The sequence below is a fragment of the Hemiscyllium ocellatum genome, chromosome 10, assembly GCF_020745735.1.
Source record: "Hemiscyllium ocellatum isolate sHemOce1 chromosome 10, sHemOce1.pat.X.cur, whole genome shotgun sequence".
Classification (NCBI taxonomy): Eukaryota; Metazoa; Chordata; class Chondrichthyes; order Orectolobiformes; family Hemiscylliidae; genus Hemiscyllium; species Hemiscyllium ocellatum.
In genome coordinates this window covers 2,160,642-2,180,093 of record NC_083410.1, presented here as the reverse complement: position 1 = coordinate 2,180,093, position 19,452 = coordinate 2,160,642, and the positions used below count along the sequence as shown (strand labels likewise).

The 19,452-nt window shown below is 45.7% G+C and overlaps 1 protein-coding gene across 1 annotated transcript in view; it reads right to left on the bottom strand.

The window, feature by feature from the left end:
* LOC132819295 (lachesin-like) overlaps positions 1–16,997 on the bottom strand; it is a 42,396-nt gene extending 25,399 nt beyond the window's left edge. The window contains exons 1-3 of the mRNA XM_060830735.1: positions 16,838–16,997; positions 11,264–11,617; positions 6,944–7,297 (exon numbers count right to left, since the gene is read on the bottom strand). Coding sequence (XP_060686718.1) covers positions 6,944–7,297; positions 11,264–11,617; positions 16,838–16,889 — 760 coding nt within the window. The 5' untranslated portion in view covers positions 16,890–16,997. The remainder of the gene's footprint in view (positions 1–6,943; positions 7,298–11,263; positions 11,618–16,837) is intronic.
* Between the last annotated feature and the right edge of the window lie 2,455 nt (positions 16,998–19,452).

The window sequence follows — 19,452 nt, the reverse complement described above, 5'->3', positions numbered from 1 at the left end:
GAAACTACTGGACTTGTGCCTCACCACACACTTTACATTCAACAATCAGATATACGAACAAATCAACGGAACACCCATGGGATCACCAATCTCGGGACTCATAGCAGAGGCAGTTATGCAAAGGTTAGAACATACAGCCCTACCACAAATTCAACCCAAACTCTGGGTCAGATAAGTCGATGACACGTTCGTAATCATCAAAAAATGGAAATAGAAAAAACACACCGGATCATCAACGCCACACTCACAGGAATCCGATTCACGAGAGAAGTAGAAAAGGATAGCCAACTCCCATTCCTAGACGTGATAGTACAGAGAACACCCAACGGAGAATTCACCACAAGGGTACACAGGAAAACAACACACACAGACCAAGTCCTAAACTATGAAAGTAACCACCCCAACACACACAAACGAAGCTGCATCAGGACACTATTCAAAAGAGCTACAACACACTGCAGTACACCAGAACTGCGAAAAGAGGAAGAGGAACACCTATACAAGGTAATCGCCAAAAACGGATACCCGCGCAACTTTATCAACAGATGCCTAAGAGATAGACCACGGAATGAGGACATGCCACAACCAAAAGGACTAGCCACACTACCATACATCAGGAGCGTTTCAGAACTGATAGCCAGACTACTGCGACCACTAGGACTCATAATGGCACACAAACCAACAGCCACGCTCAGACAACAACTTACTAGAACAAAGGAGCCAATACCCAACATGAGCCAAACTAATGTAGTTTATAAAATACCATGCAAGGACTGCACAAAACACTATATAGGACAAACAGGAAGACAGCTAACAATCCGCATACATGAACACCAACTAGCCACAAAATGACACGACCAGCTATCCCTAGTAGCCACACACTCAAACAACAAGCAACATGAATTCGACTGGGAAAACACTACTATCATAGGGCAAGCCAGACAGAGAACAGCCAGGGAATTCCTAGAGGCATGGCATTCATCCACAAATTCCATCAACAGAGACATCGACCTGGACCCAATATACCAATCACTACAGCGGACAGCTGAAACTGGCACCCGGAAGCAGCAAGGACAGACCACTATAAATACCGGAAGAAACATCAAAGAAGCGCTTCGCAGGAGGCTCCACAGCACTGATGATGTCTCCTAGCCAGGGGACGAAACGTTTGCAACAAAAACTTCCAGTTCGGCGAACAGAACCACTACAACATTTAACTGAGGATTTTGGGGAGAAGGGAATTGGAGAGGGAGAGGAGGGTAAAGACAGTGAGAGTGGGAGAATGCTTCCTGCAAAATGTCCCAGTGCTGTTCCGGGACGGAGAAATGAAGCAGGTCGAGGGAAAGGGGTGATGGTGTAATCCCTGGGATTTTCCTGCCTCCACACACAGGGCCTGGGGGTCGGGATAGACACCAAGGGGAGAGTAGGCAGGGCACCGTGATAATTACAGAGCACACTTAGCTCAGGGTTGTGCAGGACCATGCCAGGACCAACAGGAATCGAGATCAGGTATCAGGGACAGAGATCAGGGATCAGGGACAGAGATCAGGGATCAGGGACAGAGATCAGGGATCAGGGATCAGGGACAGAGATCAGGGATCAGGGATAGGGTTCAGGGATGAGGGATAGGGTTCAGGGATGAGGGACAGAGATCAGGGATCAGGGACAGAGATAACAGATCAGGGACAGGGTTCAGGGATCAGGGACAGAGATCAGGGATCAGGGACAGGGTTCAGGGATCAGAGACAGAGGTTTGGGATCAGGGACAGAGATCAGGGATCAGGGATAGGGTTCAGGGATCAGTGACAGAGATCAGGGATCAGGGACACAGATCAGGGATCAGGGACAGGGTTCAGGGATCAGGGACAGGGTTCAGGGATCAGGGACAGAGATCAGGGATCAGGGACAGAGATCAGGGATCAGGGACAGGGTTCAGAGAAAGTGGGGTCACAGGTAGATAGGATAGTGAAGAAGGTGTTTGCTTTCCTTTATTGGTCAGAGTGTTGAGTACAGGAGTTGGGAGATCATGTTGTGGCTGTACAGGACATTGGTGAGGCCACTGTTGGAATATTGTGTGCAATTCTGTTCTCCTTCCTATCGGAAAGATGTTGTGAAACTTGAAAGGGTTCAGAAAAGATTTACAAGGATGTTACCAGGGTTGGAGGATTTGAGCTATAGGGAGTGGCTGAACAGGCTGGGGCTGTTTTCCCTGGAGTGTCGGAAGCTGAGGGGTGACCTTATAGAGTTTTCTAAAATCATGAGGGGCATGGATAGGGTAAATAGACAAGGTATTTTCCCCGGGGTGGGGAAGTCAATAACTACAAGGGAATAGGTTAAGGATGAGAGGGGAAAGATATAAAAGAGACCTAAGCGGCAACTTTTTCACATAGAGGGTGGTATGTGTATGGAATGAGCTGCCAGAGGAAGTGGTGGAGGCTGGTACAGTTGCAACATTTAAGAGGCATTTGGATGGGTATATGAATAGGAAGGGTTTGGAGGGATATGGGCCGGGTGCTGGCAGGTGGGACTAGATTGGGTTGGACTATCTGTTCAGCATGGATGGGTTGGACCGAAGCGTTTGTTTCCATGCTGTACATCTCTATGACCCAATGACTCTATGACAGTCAGTGTAAATGATCCAGTGATATCTGACAGATTCCCAGGGCAGTCAGTATAAATGATCCAGTGATATCTGACAGATCCCCAGGGCAGTCAGTGTAAATGATCCAGTGATATCTGACAGATTCCCAGGTGAATCAGTGTAAATGATCCAGTGATATCTGACAGATTCCCGGAGCAGTCAGTGTAAATGATCCAGTGATAAGGAAGTTAGCATTAAGGCACTTTACCTGAATGCGCGTAGCATTCATAACAAAGCAGATGAACTTACGGCACAGATCATCGTGAATGATTATGATGTGGTATCATCACAGAGACGTGGTTACAGGGGGGTCAGGACTGGCAGTTAAACCTCCAAGGATTTTCAACTTATCGAAAAGACAGGGAGGTGGGCAGAGGGGGTGGAGTGGCCTTGTTAGTTAAGTACAAAATTAAATCTATGGCACTGAATGACATAGTGTCGGATGATGTGGAGTCTGTGTGGGTGGAATTGAGGAACCACAAAGGCAAAAAACCCATAATGGGAGTTATGTACAGACCTCCTAACAGTGGTCAGGACCAGGGACGCAACATGTACCGGGAAATAGAGAAGGCATGTCAGAAAGGCAAGGTCACGGTGAGCATGGGGGACTTCAATATGCAGGTGGACTAGATAAATAATGTTGCCAGTGGATCCAAAGAAAGGGAATTCATGGAATGTTTACAGGATGGCTTTTTGGAACAGCTTGTCATGGAGCCCACAAGGGAGCAGGCTATTCTGGACCTAGTGCTATGTAATGAACCAGACTTTATAAAAGATCTTAAAGTCAGGGATCACTTAGGAAGCAGCAATCATAATATGGTAGAGTTCAGTCTGCAGTTTGAAAGAGAGAAGGCAAAATCGGATGTAATGGTGTTACAAGTAAATAAAGATAATTATGAGGGCATGAAAGAAGAACTGACAAAAATAGACTGGAAGCAGAGCCTAGCGGGAAAGACAGTAGTGCAAAAATGGCAGCAGTTTATGGGTATAATTGAGGACACTGTACAGAGGTTCATCCCCAAGAAAAGAAAGATTATCTGGGGAGGGATTAGACAGCCATGGCTGACAAAGGAAATCAGGAAATGTATTAAAGAAAAAGAGAGATCCTATAAAGTGACCAAGAGCAGTGGGAAATCAGAAGATTGGGAAGGCTACAAAAACAAACAGAGAATAACAAAGAGAGTAATAAGAAAGGAGAGGATCAAATATGAACGTAGGCTAGCCAGTAATATTAGAAATGATAGTAAAAGTTTCTTTCAATACATAAGAAACAAACAACAGGCAAAAGTAGACATTGGGCCACTTCAAACTGATGCTGGAAGCCTCGTGATGGGAGATAAGGAAATAGCAGGAGAACGTAACAAGTACTTTGTGTCAGTTTTCACAGTGGAAGACATGAGTAATATCCCAACAATTAAAGGGAATCAGGGGGCTGAGTTGAGTATGGTTGCCATTACAAAAGAGAAAGTGCTAGAAAAGCTAAAAAATCTTAAAACTTATAAATCCCCGATGGGATACATCCTAGAGTTCTGAGAGAGGTGGCTGAGGAAATAGCGGAGGCGTTGGTTGGGATCTTTCAAGAGTCACTGGAGTCAGGGAAAGTCCCGGACGATTGGAAGATCGCTGTTGTTCAAGAAAAGATCAAGACAAAAGATGGAAAATTATAGGCTAATTAGCCTAACTTCAGTTATTGGTAAAATTCTAGAATCCATCATTAAGGATAAGGTTTCTAAATTCTTAGAAGAGCAGAGTCTGATTAGAACAAGTCAACATGGATTTAGTAAGGGGAGGTCATGCCTGACAAACTTGTTGGAATTCTTTGAAGAGGTGACAAGTAGGTGAGACCAGGGAAACCCAGTGGATGTGATCTATCTAGACTTCCAAAAGGCCTTTGATAAAGTGCCACACGGGGGGCTGCTGAGCAAGGTGAGGGCCCATGGTGTTCAAGTTGAGCTACTGGGATGGATTGAGGATTGACTGTCTGACAGAAGGCAGAGAGTTGGGATAAAAGGTTCTTTTTCGGAATGGCAGCCGGTGACGAGCGGTGTCCCGCAGGGTTCAGTGTTGGGGCCTCAGCTATTCGCATTATATATTAATGATCTGGATGAGAGGACTGGGGGCATTCTAGGGAAGTTTGCCAATGATACGAAGTTAGGTGGACAGGCAGGTAGTACTGAGGAAGTGGGGAGGCTACAGAAGAATCTAGACAGTTTGGGAGAGTGGTCCAGGAAATGGCTGATGGAATTCAACGTGAGCAAATGCGAGGTCTTGCACTTTGGCAAAAAGAATAAAAGCATAGACTACTTTCTAAATGGTGAGAAAATTAGTAAAGCCAAAGTACAAAGGGATCTGGGAGTGCTAGTCGAGGATTCTCTAAAGGTAAACATGCAGGTTGAGTCCGTGATTGAGAAAGCTAATGCAATGTTGTCACTTATCTCAAGAGGGTTGGAATATAAAAGCACCGTTGTGCTACTGAGACTTTATAAAGCTCTGGTTAGGCCCCATTTGGAGTACTGTGTCCAGTTTTGGTCCCCACACCTCAGGAAGGACATACTGGCACTGGAGCGTGTCCAGCGGAAATTCACACGGATGATCCCTGGAATGGTTGGTCTAACATATGAGGAACGGCTGAGGATCCTGGGATTGTATTCATTGGAGTTTAGAAGATTAAGGGGAGACGTAATAGAGATGTAGAAGATAATACATGGCTTGGAAAGGGTGGACGCTAGGAAATTGTTTCCGTTAGGCGAGGAGACTAGGACCCGTGGACACAGCCTTAGAATTAGAGGGGGTCAATTTAGAATGGAAATGCGGAGACATTTCTTCAGCCAGAGAGTGGTGGGCCTGTGGAATTCATTGCCACAGAGTGCAGTGGAGGCCGGGACGCTAAATGTCTTCAAGGCAGAGATTGATAGATTCTTGTTGTCTCGAGGAATTAAGGGCTACGGGGAGAATGCTGGTAAGTGGAGTTGAAATGCCCATCAGCCATGATTGAATGGCGGAGTGGACTCGATGGGCCAAATGGCCTTACGTCCACTCCTATGTCTTATGGTCTATGGCCTTATATCTGACAGATTCCCAGGGCAGTCAGTGTAAATGATCCAGTGATATCTGACATATTCCCAGAGCAGTCAGTGTGAATGATACAGTGATATCTGACAGATTCCGGAGCAGTCAGTGTGAATGATCCAGTGATATCTGACAGATTCCCGGAGCAGTCAGTGTGAATGATCCAGTGATATCTGACAGATTCCCAGGGAAGTCAGTGTAAATGATCCAGTGATATCTGACAGATTCCCGGAGCAGTCAGTGTGAATGATCCAGTGATATCTGACAGATTCCCGGAGCAGTCAGTGTGAATGATCCAGTGATATCTGACAGATTCCCAGGGAAGTCAGTGTAAATGATCCAGTGATATCTGACAGATTCCCGGAGCAGTCAGTGTGAATGATCCAGTGATATCTGACAGATTCCCGGAGTAGTCAGTGTGAATGATCCAGTGATATCTGATAGATTCCCGAAGCAGTCAGTGTGAATGATCCAGTGATATCTGACAGATTCCCGGAGTAGTCAGTGTAAATGATCCAGTGATATCTGACAGATTCCCAGAGCAGTCAGTGTGAATGATCCAGTGATATCTGACAGATTCCCGGAGCAGTCAGTGTGAATGATCCAGTGATGTCTGACAGATTCCCAGAGCAGTCAGTGTGAATGATCCAGTGATATCTGACAGATTCCCGGAGTAGTCAGTGTGAATGATCCAGTGATATCTGACAGATTCCCGGAGCAGTCAGTGTGAATGATCCAGTGATATCTGACAGATTCCCGAAGCAGTCAGTGTAAATGATCCAGTGATATCTGACAGATTCCCGGAGTAGTCAGTGTGAATGATCCAGTGATATCTGACAGATTCCCGGAGTAGTCAGTGTGAATGATCCAGTGATATCTGATAGATTCCCGAAGCAGTCAGTGTAAATGATCCAGTGATATCTGACAGATTCCCGGAGCAGTCAGTGTGAATGATCCAGTGATGTCTGACAGATTCCCAGAGCAGTCAGTGCAAATGATCCAGTGATATCTGACATATCCCCAGAGCAGTCAGTGCGAATGATCCAGTGATATCTGACAGATTCCAACTGCAGTCAGTGTAAATGATCCAGTGATATCTGACAGATTCCCAGAGCAGTCAGTGTGAATGATCCAGTGATATCTGACAGATCCCCAGTGCAATGTAACTGACCCAGTGCTGAGCAGCAGATCTCCAGAGGAGTGAGTGTAAAATCTGATATAAAGATACCTTACCTTGTACAGATACAGCAATCCTCTGGCTGCTTTTGGACATGTTCTTTCCAACAATGTCACAATAATACTGTCTATTGTCGCTGGTCTCTATGTCTTTGATGGTGAGAATGTAGCTGCTATGTTTGAGATCTCTGAAAGATTGGAATTTCTTATTGTTGCTGTGACCTTTGGTAACCCCATCCGATTGGGAATGTGTCAGGATCTCAGGGCTGGAAGCTGATGTCACCATATTCCACGTTACACCAAGGTGTTGCACACTGCCATTGACAATGGCACATTGTAACTGCACTGAGCTGCCCACTGCGACCATGATTCGACTCGGACTGAGAATAATCTTTGGGTTTGTCATCATTCCTGAGGGATTTAAACATGAGAATAAAACAGGGAAAGCAGCCAATCAGCCGACAGGAATTTCTGAGAGAGTTTCATCAAACCTCCTATCCCACCATGAGGCTGACGACCAATCAGCTGCCTTCCCCTCCCACTCCCTCACTGCCCCACAACGGGAACTTTTATCTTTGAGCTAACAGTGACACTGGTGACACAGAGAGAGACAGAGAGAGAGAGAGAGAGAGAGAGAGAGAGAGAGCAAGAGAGAGAGAGAGAGAGAGAGAGAGAGAGGCGAGAAAGTGTCATACTGCACGAAAACAGACCCTTTGTCCAGTCAGTCCATGCCAACACAATCCCAAACTAACCCAGTCCCATCTGCCGGCTGGTGATCCATGTCCCTCTGAAACATTTCTTATTCATGCCCTTGTCTCAATGTCTGCTGAATGTTGTAAATGTACCCACATCCATCACTTCCCCAGGGAGTTCATTCCACACATGACCCCCCTCCCACACCCCCACCCGTCCTCTGTGGGAAAAAGATGCCACTCAAGTCTTTCTTAAATCTTAAAAATCTTAAATCTCACCTTACAAGTATATCCCTTACTGGTGAAACTCCCTCACCCCAGGGGAATGGCGGGAAAGACAGTAGTGCAAAAATGGCAGCAGTTTATGGGTATAATTGAGGACACTGTACAGAGGTTCATCCCCAAGAAAAGAAAGATTATCTGGGGAGGGATTAGACAGCCATGGCTGACAAAGGAAATCAGGAAATGTATTAAAGAAAAAGAGAGATCCTATAAAGTGACCAAGAGCAGTGGGAAATCAGAAGATTGGGAAGGCTACAAAAACAAACAGAGAATAACAAAGAGAGTAATAAGAAAGGAGAGGATCAAATATGAACGTAGGCTAGCCAGTAATATTAGAAATGATAGTAAAAGTTTCTTTCAATACATAAGAAACAAACAACAGGCAAAAGTAGACATTGGGCCACTTCAAACTGATGCTGGAAGCCTCGTGATGGGAGATAAGGAAATAGCAGGAGAACGTAACAAGTACTTTGTGTCAGTTTTCACAGTGGAAGACATGAGTAATATCCCAACAATTAAAGGGAATCAGGGGGCTGAGTTGAGTATGGTTGCCATTACAAAAGAGAAAGTGCTAGAAAAGCTAAAAAATCTTAAAACTTATAAATCCCCGATGGGATACATCCTAGAGTTCTGAGAGAGGTGGCTGAGGAAATAGCGGAGGCGTTGGTTGGGATCTTTCAAGAGTCACTGGAGTCAGGGAAAGTCCCGGACGATTGGAAGATCGCTGTTGTTCAAGAAAAGATCAAGACAAAAGATGGAAAATTATAGGCTAATTAGCCTAACTTCAGTTATTGGTAAAATTCTAGAATCCATCATTAAGGATAAGGTTTCTAAATTCTTAGAAGAGCAGAGTCTGATTAGAACAAGTCAACATGGATTTAGTAAGGGGAGGTCATGCCTGACAAACTTGTTGGAATTCTTTGAAGAGGTGACAAGTAGGTGAGACCAGGGAAACCCAGTGGATGTGATCTATCTAGACTTCCAAAAGGCCTTTGATAAAGTGCCACACGGGGGGCTGCTGAGCAAGGTGAGGGCCCATGGTGTTCAAGTTGAGCTACTGGGATGGATTGAGGATTGACTGTCTGACAGAAGGCAGAGAGTTGGGATAAAAGGTTCTTTTTCGGAATGGCAGCCGGTGACGAGCGGTGTCCCGCAGGGTTCAGTGTTGGGGCCTCAGCTATTCGCATTATATATTAATGATCTGGATGAGAGGACTGGGGGCATTCTAGGGAAGTTTGCCAATGATACGAAGTTAGGTGGACAGGCAGGTAGTACTGAGGAAGTGGGGAGGCTACAGAAGAATCTAGACAGTTTGGGAGAGTGGTCCAGGAAATGGCTGATGGAATTCAACGTGAGCAAATGCGAGGTCTTGCACTTTGGCAAAAAGAATAAAAGCATAGACTACTTTCTAAATGGTGAGAAAATTAGTAAAGCCAAAGTACAAAGGGATCTGGGAGTGCTAGTCGAGGATTCTCTAAAGGTAAACATGCAGGTTGAGTCCGTGATTGAGAAAGCTAATGCAATGTTGTCACTTATCTCAAGAGGGTTGGAATATAAAAGCACCGTTGTGCTACTGAGACTTTATAAAGCTCTGGTTAGGCCCCATTTGGAGTACTGTGTCCAGTTTTGGTCCCCACACCTCAGGAAGGACATACTGGCACTGGAGCGTGTCCAGCGGAAATTCACACGGATGATCCCTGGAATGGTTGGTCTAACATATGAGGAACGGCTGAGGATCCTGGGATTGTATTCATTGGAGTTTAGAAGATTAAGGGGAGACGTAATAGAGATGTAGAAGATAATACATGGCTTGGAAAGGGTGGACGCTAGGAAATTGTTTCCGTTAGGCGAGGAGACTAGGACCCGTGGACACAGCCTTAGAATTAGAGGGGGTCAATTTAGAATGGAAATGCGGAGACATTTCTTCAGCCAGAGAGTGGTGGGCCTGTGGAATTCATTGCCACAGAGTGCAGTGGAGGCCGGGACGCTAAATGTCTTCAAGGCAGAGATTGATAGATTCTTGTTGTCTCGAGGAATTAAGGGCTACGGGGAGAATGCTGGTAAGTGGAGTTGAAATGCCCATCAGCCATGATTGAATGGCGGAGTGGACTCGATGGGCCAAATGGCCTTACGTCCACTCCTATGTCTTATGGTCTATGGCCTTATATCTGACAGATTCCCAGGGCAGTCAGTGTAAATGATCCAGTGATATCTGACATATTCCCAGAGCAGTCAGTGTGAATGATACAGTGATATCTGACAGATTCCGGAGCAGTCAGTGTGAATGATCCAGTGATATCTGACAGATTCCCGGAGCAGTCAGTGTGAATGATCCAGTGATATCTGACAGATTCCCAGGGAAGTCAGTGTAAATGATCCAGTGATATCTGACAGATTCCCGGAGCAGTCAGTGTGAATGATCCAGTGATATCTGACAGATTCCCGGAGCAGTCAGTGTGAATGATCCAGTGATATCTGACAGATTCCCAGGGAAGTCAGTGTAAATGATCCAGTGATATCTGACAGATTCCCGGAGCAGTCAGTGTGAATGATCCAGTGATATCTGACAGATTCCCGGAGTAGTCAGTGTGAATGATCCAGTGATATCTGATAGATTCCCGAAGCAGTCAGTGTGAATGATCCAGTGATATCTGACAGATTCCCGGAGTAGTCAGTGTAAATGATCCAGTGATATCTGACAGATTCCCAGAGCAGTCAGTGTGAATGATCCAGTGATATCTGACAGATTCCCGGAGCAGTCAGTGTGAATGATCCAGTGATGTCTGACAGATTCCCAGAGCAGTCAGTGTGAATGATCCAGTGATATCTGACAGATTCCCGGAGTAGTCAGTGTGAATGATCCAGTGATATCTGACAGATTCCCGGAGCAGTCAGTGTGAATGATCCAGTGATATCTGACAGATTCCCGAAGCAGTCAGTGTAAATGATCCAGTGATATCTGACAGATTCCCGGAGTAGTCAGTGTGAATGATCCAGTGATATCTGACAGATTCCCGGAGTAGTCAGTGTGAATGATCCAGTGATATCTGATAGATTCCCGAAGCAGTCAGTGTAAATGATCCAGTGATATCTGACAGATTCCCGGAGCAGTCAGTGTGAATGATCCAGTGATGTCTGACAGATTCCCAGAGCAGTCAGTGCAAATGATCCAGTGATATCTGACATATCCCCAGAGCAGTCAGTGCGAATGATCCAGTGATATCTGACAGATTCCAACTGCAGTCAGTGTAAATGATCCAGTGATATCTGACAGATTCCCAGAGCAGTCAGTGTGAATGATCCAGTGATATCTGACAGATCCCCAGTGCAATGTAACTGACCCAGTGCTGAGCAGCAGATCTCCAGAGGAGTGAGTGTAAAATCTGATATAAAGATACCTTACCTTGTACAGATACAGCAATCCTCTGGCTGCTTTTGGACATGTTCTTTCCAACAATGTCACAATAATACTGTCTATTGTCGCTGGTCTCTATGTCTTTGATGGTGAGAATGTAGCTGCTATGTTTGAGATCTCTGAAAGATTGGAATTTCTTATTGTTGCTGTGACCTTTGGTAACCCCATCCGATTGGGAATGTGTCAGGATCTCAGGGCTGGAAGCTGATGTCACCATATTCCACGTTACACCAAGGTGTTGCACACTGCCATTGACAATGGCACATTGTAACTGCACTGAGCTGCCCACTGCGACCATGATTCGACTCGGACTGAGAATAATCTTTGGGTTTGTCATCATTCCTGAGGGATTTAAACATGAGAATAAAACAGGGAAAGCAGCCAATCAGCCGACAGGAATTTCTGAGAGAGTTTCATCAAACCTCCTATCCCACCATGAGGCTGACGACCAATCAGCTGCCTTCCCCTCCCACTCCCTCACTGCCCCACAACGGGAACTTTTATCTTTGAGCTAACAGTGACACTGGTGACACAGAGAGAGACAGAGAGAGAGAGAGAGAGAGAGAGAGAGAGAGAGCAAGAGAGAGAGAGAGAGAGAGAGAGAGAGAGGCGAGAAAGTGTCATACTGCACGAAAACAGACCCTTTGTCCAGTCAGTCCATGCCAACACAATCCCAAACTAACCCAGTCCCATCTGCCGGCTGGTGATCCATGTCCCTCTGAAACATTTCTTATTCATGCCCTTGTCTCAATGTCTGCTGAATGTTGTAAATGTACCCACATCCATCACTTCCCCAGGGAGTTCATTCCACACATGACCCCCCTCCCACACCCCCACCCGTCCTCTGTGGGAAAAAGATGCCACTCAAGTCTTTCTTAAATCTTAAAAATCTTAAATCTCACCTTACAAGTATATCCCTTACTGGTGAAACTCCCTCACCCCAGGGGAATGGCTTCGTGCTGTCTGTACCCCTCGTGATATTATAAACCTCTGTCAGGTCACCCCTCGGCCTCCTACACTCAAGTGTAAAAGGTCCCAGCCTATCCCGCCTCCCTTTCTCACTCAAAGCCTCCGTGTCTGACAACATCCTGGGAAACCTTTTCTGAATCCTCTCCAGTTTAACAATGAACTTCCTGGAACTGGGCACAATATTCTAGGAGAGGTCTCACCAATGTCCTGTACAACCTCCACGTGACATCCCCACTCCTGTACACAAGGCTCTGAGCAATAAAGGCAAGTGCACTAAACCCCCTCGTAACCACCCTGTCTCTATGTGACACAAACATCCAAGAATTACATCTCAGAGCCCCATGGTCTCTGTCCAACAACACTCCCCAAGGCCCTGTTTTTAATTGTATCATCCCTCCCCTGGTTTGTTTGATCAAAGTGGAATACCCCTCGTTTACCCAAATTAAATTCCATCTCCCACACTTCAGCCCATGGACCCAATTGATCAAGATCTCCCTGTAATCTGTGATCATCTTCTCCACTATCCACTATAGCATCAGTCTCTGTGTCACCCACAAACTTACTAACCATGCCTTCTGTATTCTTATCCAAATCATTGATATAATGACAAACAATGATGGGCCCAGCAAGGACCCCTGTGGTACACCACTGGTCACAGGCCTCCAGTCTGAAAAACAACCCTCCACCATGACCCTCTGCCTCCTACCGTCAAGTCTATTTCGTATCCAATCGCCAAGTTCATCATGAATCCCATGTGATTGAATTTTATTAATTAGTCTGCCATGTGGAACCTTGTCAAAGGCTTTACTGAACTCCAAGTAAACAGTCTCGCCTTATTCCTGATGAAGGGTTCTGGCCCGAAACGTCAATTTTACAGATCCTCGGATGCTGCCTGACCAGCTGTGCTTTTCCAGCAACACACTCTCAACTCTGATCTCCAGCATCTGCAGGCCTCACTTTCTCTAAGTAAACCATGTCTACTGCTCTGCGTTCATCAATCCTCTTGGTTACTTCCAAATATTGACAGGGAATACGATAGTTCGAGTACTTTAGATGGGTCAGTCTTTGTCCAATGTGTGCAGGAGGGTTTTTTTTCTGATACAGTATGTAGACAGGTCAACAAGGGGTGAGGCCACCTTGGATTTGGTACTGGGTAATGAACCTGGCCAGGTATTAGATTTGGATGTAGGTGAGCACTTTGGCGAGATAGACCACAATTTGGTTATGTTTACTGTAGAGGTGGAAAGGGAGAGGTATATACCGCAGGGCAAGAGTTATCGCTGGGGGAAAGACAATTACAATGTGATTAGGGCAAGATTTAGGATGCATGGGATGGGGAAGGAAACAGCAGGGGACAGGCATCATAGAAATGTGGAACTTATTCAAAGAACAGCTACTGCGTGTCCTTGATAAGTATGTACCCGTCAGGCAGGAAGGAAGAGGTCAAGTGAGGGAGTGGGGGTTTACTAAGGAAGTTGAATCTCTTGTCAAGAGGAAGAAGGAGGCCTATATTAAGATGGGGTGTGAAGGTTCAGCTAGGGCGCTTGAGAGTTACAAGTTAGCCAGGAAGGACCTAAAGAGAGAGCTAAGGAAAGCCAGGAAGGGCCTTGAGAAGTCATTGGCGGAGAGGATCAAGGAAAACCCTAAAGCTTTCTACAGACATATCAGGAATTAAAGAAAGACGAGAGTAAGATTAGAAATAGGAAGGTGTGCATGGAGTCAGTGGAGATAGGGGAAAGGTTAAATGAATATTTTTCATCAGTATTCACACTGGAAAAAGACAATATTATTGAGAAGATTCCTGAGATACAAACTATTAGATGAGATGGGATGGAAGTTCACAACGAGAAGGTGTTAGAAACTCTGGGAAGTGTGAAAATAGATACATTCCCTGGGCTGGATGGGATTTATCCTGGGATTCTCTGGGAAGGCAGGGAGGTGATTGCAGAGCCTTTGACTTTGATCTTTATGTCATCATTGTCGACAGGAATAGTGACAGACAACTGGAGGATAGCAAATGCTGTTCCCTTGTTTAAGAAGGGGAGTCGGGACAACCCAGGTAATAATAGACCAGTGAGCCTCACTTCGGTTGTGGGTAAGGTGTTGGAAAAGGTTATAAAAGACAGGATTTATAATCATCAATAGAGGAAGAAGTTGATTAGGGATAGTCAGCACGATTTTGGGAAGAGAATGTTGTGCCTCACAAACCTTACTGAATTCTTTGAGAAGGTGACCAAACAGGTGGATGAGGGTAAACGGTCGATGTGGGGTATATGGATTTCAGTGAGGTGTTTGATAAGGTTCCCCATGGTAAGCTATTGCAGTAAATACGGAGGCATGGGATTGAGGGTGATTTAGCGATTTGGACCAGAAATTGGCGAGCTGAAAGAAGACAGAGGGTGATGGTTGATGGGAAATGTTCATCCTGGAGTTCAGGGACAAATGGGGTCCCGCAAGGATCTGTTTTGGGGCCACGGCTGTTTGTTATTTTTATAAATTATCTGGATGAGGGCAGAGAAGAGTGGGTTAGTAAATTTGCAGATTACACTAAAGTCGGTGGAGTTGTGGATACTGTGGAAGGATGTTGTAGGTTACAGAGGGACATAGATAAGCTACAGTGCTGGGCTGAGAGGTGGCAAATAGAGTTTAATGTGGAAAAGTGGGAGGTGATTCACTTTGGAAGGAGTAACAGGAATACAGAGTACTGGGCTAATGGTAAGGCTCTTGATAGTGTGGATGAGCAGAGAGATCTCGGTGTCCAGGGACATAGATTCTTGAAAACTAACACCCAGGTTGACAGGGTTGTTAAGAAGGCTTACAGTGTGTTAGCTTTTATTGGTAGAGGGACTGAGTTCTGGAACCATGAGGTCATGCTGCAACTGTACAAAACTCTGGTGCAGCTGCACTTGGAGTATTGTGTACAGTTCTGGTCATCGCATTATAGGAAGGATGGGGAAGCTTCGGAAAGGGTTCGGAGGAGGCTAATTTGGAAGCTGCCTGGTATGGAGGAAAGGTCTTATGGGGAAAGGCTGAGGGACTTGAGGTTGTTTTTGTTGGAAACAAGAAGGTTGAGAAGTGACTTTATTGATGCGTATAAGATAACCAGAGGGTTCGATCGGGTGGGCAGGGAGAGCCTTTTTCCTCGGATGGTGATAGCGAGCACGAGGGGTCATAGCTTTAAACTGAGGGGTGATAGATATAGGTCAGATGTCAGAGGTAGTTTCTTTCCTCAGAGAGTAGGAGGGGTGTGGAATGCACTGCCTGCAACGGTAGTAGACTCACCAACTTGAAGGAAGTTTAAATGGTCATTAGATAAATATTTGGATGAACATGGAATAGGGAGGGTTAGATGGGCTTCAGATTGGATTCACAGTGACCTCGAGGCCTGTACTGAGCTGAAATGTTCCATGTTCTATACTTCCTCAAAAAACTCAACCAAGTTTGTGAGAAGTGATTTCCCTCACACTATCCCTAATCATTCCTTGCCTCTCCAAATACACATCAATGCTGTCTTTCAGAAACACCTTCATGAAGAAAGAAAGTGAGAGAGAGAGGACGTTGCTGGGCCCAGTCCACACTAACCCGTCACAAACACATCTGTTTATAATTGTGGGCAATACTGAAACTGACCATCAATACCAGTCTCCACAGTACATTGCATTTAAATAGCACCATTCACATCCTGAGGAAGCTTCAAAGACCTTTGTTGTTGCTTTTTAAGTGAAGTATTGATTGAGCAGTTGGAAAATGTGACAGCCAGTTGGTACCCACTCAGACCACACAAAGTGCTGAGATAAAAGACAGAATATCGGTTCCAGTGATGGTGTGTGAAGAATCCCCCTGGATCCAGCTTTAGTCTCCTGGGTGGTCCCACAGTGACCCATTGACTGTCAGTAGCCTCCCTGTTCCCACTGCACTCACTGTGGACTCAGAAAGTGGAGATGGTGCCTGACCAATCTGCTCAACCCTCTGCCAGGAAGGAACAACCCACATCAACTCTGGGATTGTCTGACAGCTGAGTCCTAACCATTGTTAATGACCCACCTTCCAAACCCACAGCCACTTCCATCGAGAAGGACAAGGGCAGCAGGTACATGGGACCACCATTCCCTGCAAGCTCCCCTCCACACCCATCCCGACTTGGAAACATATCACCGTTCCTTCACTGTCACTGGGTCAGAATCCTGGAATTCCCTCCCTAAGGGCATTGTGAGTCCACCCACAGCACATGGACTGCAGCGGTTCAAGAAGGCAGCTCACCCTCACCTTCTCAAGGGGCAACTAGGGACGGGCAACAAATTCTGGCCCAGTCAGTGACTCCCACATCCTACAGTCGAATAATAACCGAGTAATAATTTGACAAAGGGCCACAATAAGCCCTGTGAGTTGAGACTGAAGCATTTAGAATAAAGGTCAGATCTGAAAGACACTCTTGGATAGACAGCACAAACAGAGAATGGTTGAGCCGGATTGAACAGACACTGGAATTAACTGCCTGATAAAGGCCCAGTTCCTGCTGTACATCTGTGGCTTCACATTGTTAATGAACTGGACACATCACAGCTCCCTCACTAAACCGAAGCCCATACTCACCCAGAGCAACACAGAGCGACAGCACCATTACCCAGAGCACTCTGCACATCATTCCAGGGGACAATCCTGTCAGTCCAGCTGCTGTACTTCACAGGAGAGAAATCTCACCAACTTATGTAGCAGAGGCAGAGGCAGGGCCGATGGTGCAATGTTTCTGTGTTTTCACAGAGCTGCAGAAAGAGGAAGGAACTATTAAAGGGAAGAAAGATGTTCACAGACTCTCAAGAAATATTTGAAATATCAATGCTCAATCATAGGCCTGCAGCTGCTGTTAGGTTGGAGATAAAATGAGTCAGTGTCTATGTTACTCCTCAAGATCATACATCCTGTGTTACTGAGTGTGTGAGGATCAGGCAGGGTCAGGACTGGTCACTGAGACATCGTTCCATCACTGGGTTCCTGTCACATTAACATCCTGTTACACTGGGCAAGGTGTCCTGGTATAATCAGTAGATTCCTAATCCAGACACCCATGAATCTGAGTTCAAACCTCACCATTCCAGGTCGTGGAATTCCAATCTATAAAAGTCTGGAATGAGAGGTCTAAGGATGACCATGAAAGTGTTGTTGCTGTTGTAAACTCTCCCATCTGGATCACTTGTGTTGTTTTAAGAAGGAAATGTTTTGGTCTAAGCTGTATGGATCTCCAGAACCACATCAATGTGTTTTATTTACAAGGGCCATGAAGGTCACTGGCTGGGCCCAGCATTTATTCCCCGTACCTAGTTGCCCCTTGAGAAGGTGGGGGTAAGCAGCCTTTTTGAACGCTGCAGTCCATTTTCTGTGGGTAGATCCACAATGCCCTTGGGGAGGGAATTCTGGGATTCTGACCCATTGAGAGTGAGGGAACGGTGATATATTTCCAAGTCAGGATGGGGAGTGGCTTGGAGGGGACTTGCAAGGGGGTGGTGTTCCTATGTATCTGCTGCCCTTGTCCTTCTCAATGGAAGTGGTCATGGGTTTGGAAGGTGCTGTCTGATGACCTTTGGTGAATTTTTCTGATCTTTGTTCAGTTTTCCTAGCACCTTCTCCTGAGTGATGGCCACCATATTCAGCTCTGCTCCCTCACTCTCTTGAATTTTTGGGATATTACTCATGCCTTCCACTATGAAGACTGACACGAAGTAATTATTCAGCTCCTCAGCCATTGCCTTGTTCCCTACTATTATCTCTCCAGCGTCAGTTTCCAGTAGCCCAATGACCACTTTGGCATCTCTTTTGCCCTTTATATATCTAAAGAAACTCTTATAATCTTCCTTTATATTACTGGCTAGCTTACCCTCCTATTTAATCATTCCCCTCCTTATTTGTTTTCTTGTTGCCCTCTGTTGATCTTTGTGAGCTTCCCAATCCCCCAGTTTCACCCTGCCCTTCACCACATTAGATGTTTTCTCGTTTGCTTTTACACTGAAGTTGCTCCACCCTCCCTGGACCATGTTTCCTTTTCCCTCGGGATGACTCTCTGCTGTAACTCCTGAATTATTCCCAGAAACTCCTGCCATTGCTGTCCCACTGTCTTTCCTGCTGGGTTCCTCTCCCAGTCAATTCTCCCCAGCTCCACCCTCATGCCTCTGTAGTTGCCTTTAATCAGCTGTAATACTGTTACCTCCAGTTGTATCTTCTCCCTCTCAAACTGCAGAGTAAATCCCATCATGTTGTGATCACTGCCTCCTAAGGCACTTTAACCTGCCTTTCCAAGCCTCATTGTCCAACACTAAACCCAGTATTGCCTGGTCCCTATTGGGCTCCACCACAAACTGCTCCAAAAAGCCGTCGCTCAGACATTCCACACATTCCTTTCCTTGCAATCCACGACCACCCTGTTTTTCCCAGTCCCCCTGCATACTGAAACCCCTGGGATCACTGTTTCTTTGCCTTTCCTGCACATCTTTTCTATCTCCTGGTGTATCTTACCCCCTTGCTCCTGATGACTGTTTGGAGGCCTGTACATTATCCAAGCTATCGGGCGTTCACCTTTGTAGTTCCTCAATGGGGCGGTATGGTGGCACAGTGATCATATCAATCATAAGACAGTGATTTAGTTTTCAAACTAACCTTGAACTAGCAAGCATGGGATGGTTTTGTGCATCAAACAATCTGTTTCTCAGGAAATACCATTGGGTTAATCTGCTGTCAGTGAGGTCTCCTTATTCCATTTGATTGGGCTTTTCTTGTAATTAAGGCTGTGCTGTCTCTTAAAAACATAGAAACAATGTGGAATTTCCCAATGTAATTGTGCCATTTCTCCATGGAATACAGAAGCTTTTCACCTCCATGTTACTGGACAATGAAATGGAGATCTAGAATACCAGGTGGGACATCCTGGTCTCAAGATTGGTCAAAAGAATCACAAGGAGTACCGTCTATTTAAAGCAAGGTTACCAGTTTAATAAATTAAGGCAGCGGGCACAGACTTGACCAGCAACACAGAGGTTAAATCTCCCACTATCCTGAAGATTACCATTAACCAGAAACTCAACTGGACTCACCACATAAACACAGTGACTACAAGAGCAGGTCAGACACTGGGAACCTGTGGTGAGCAACTCCTGTCCTGATACCCCACAGCCTGCCCACCAGCTACAAGGAACATGTCAGGAGGGTGATGGAACAAC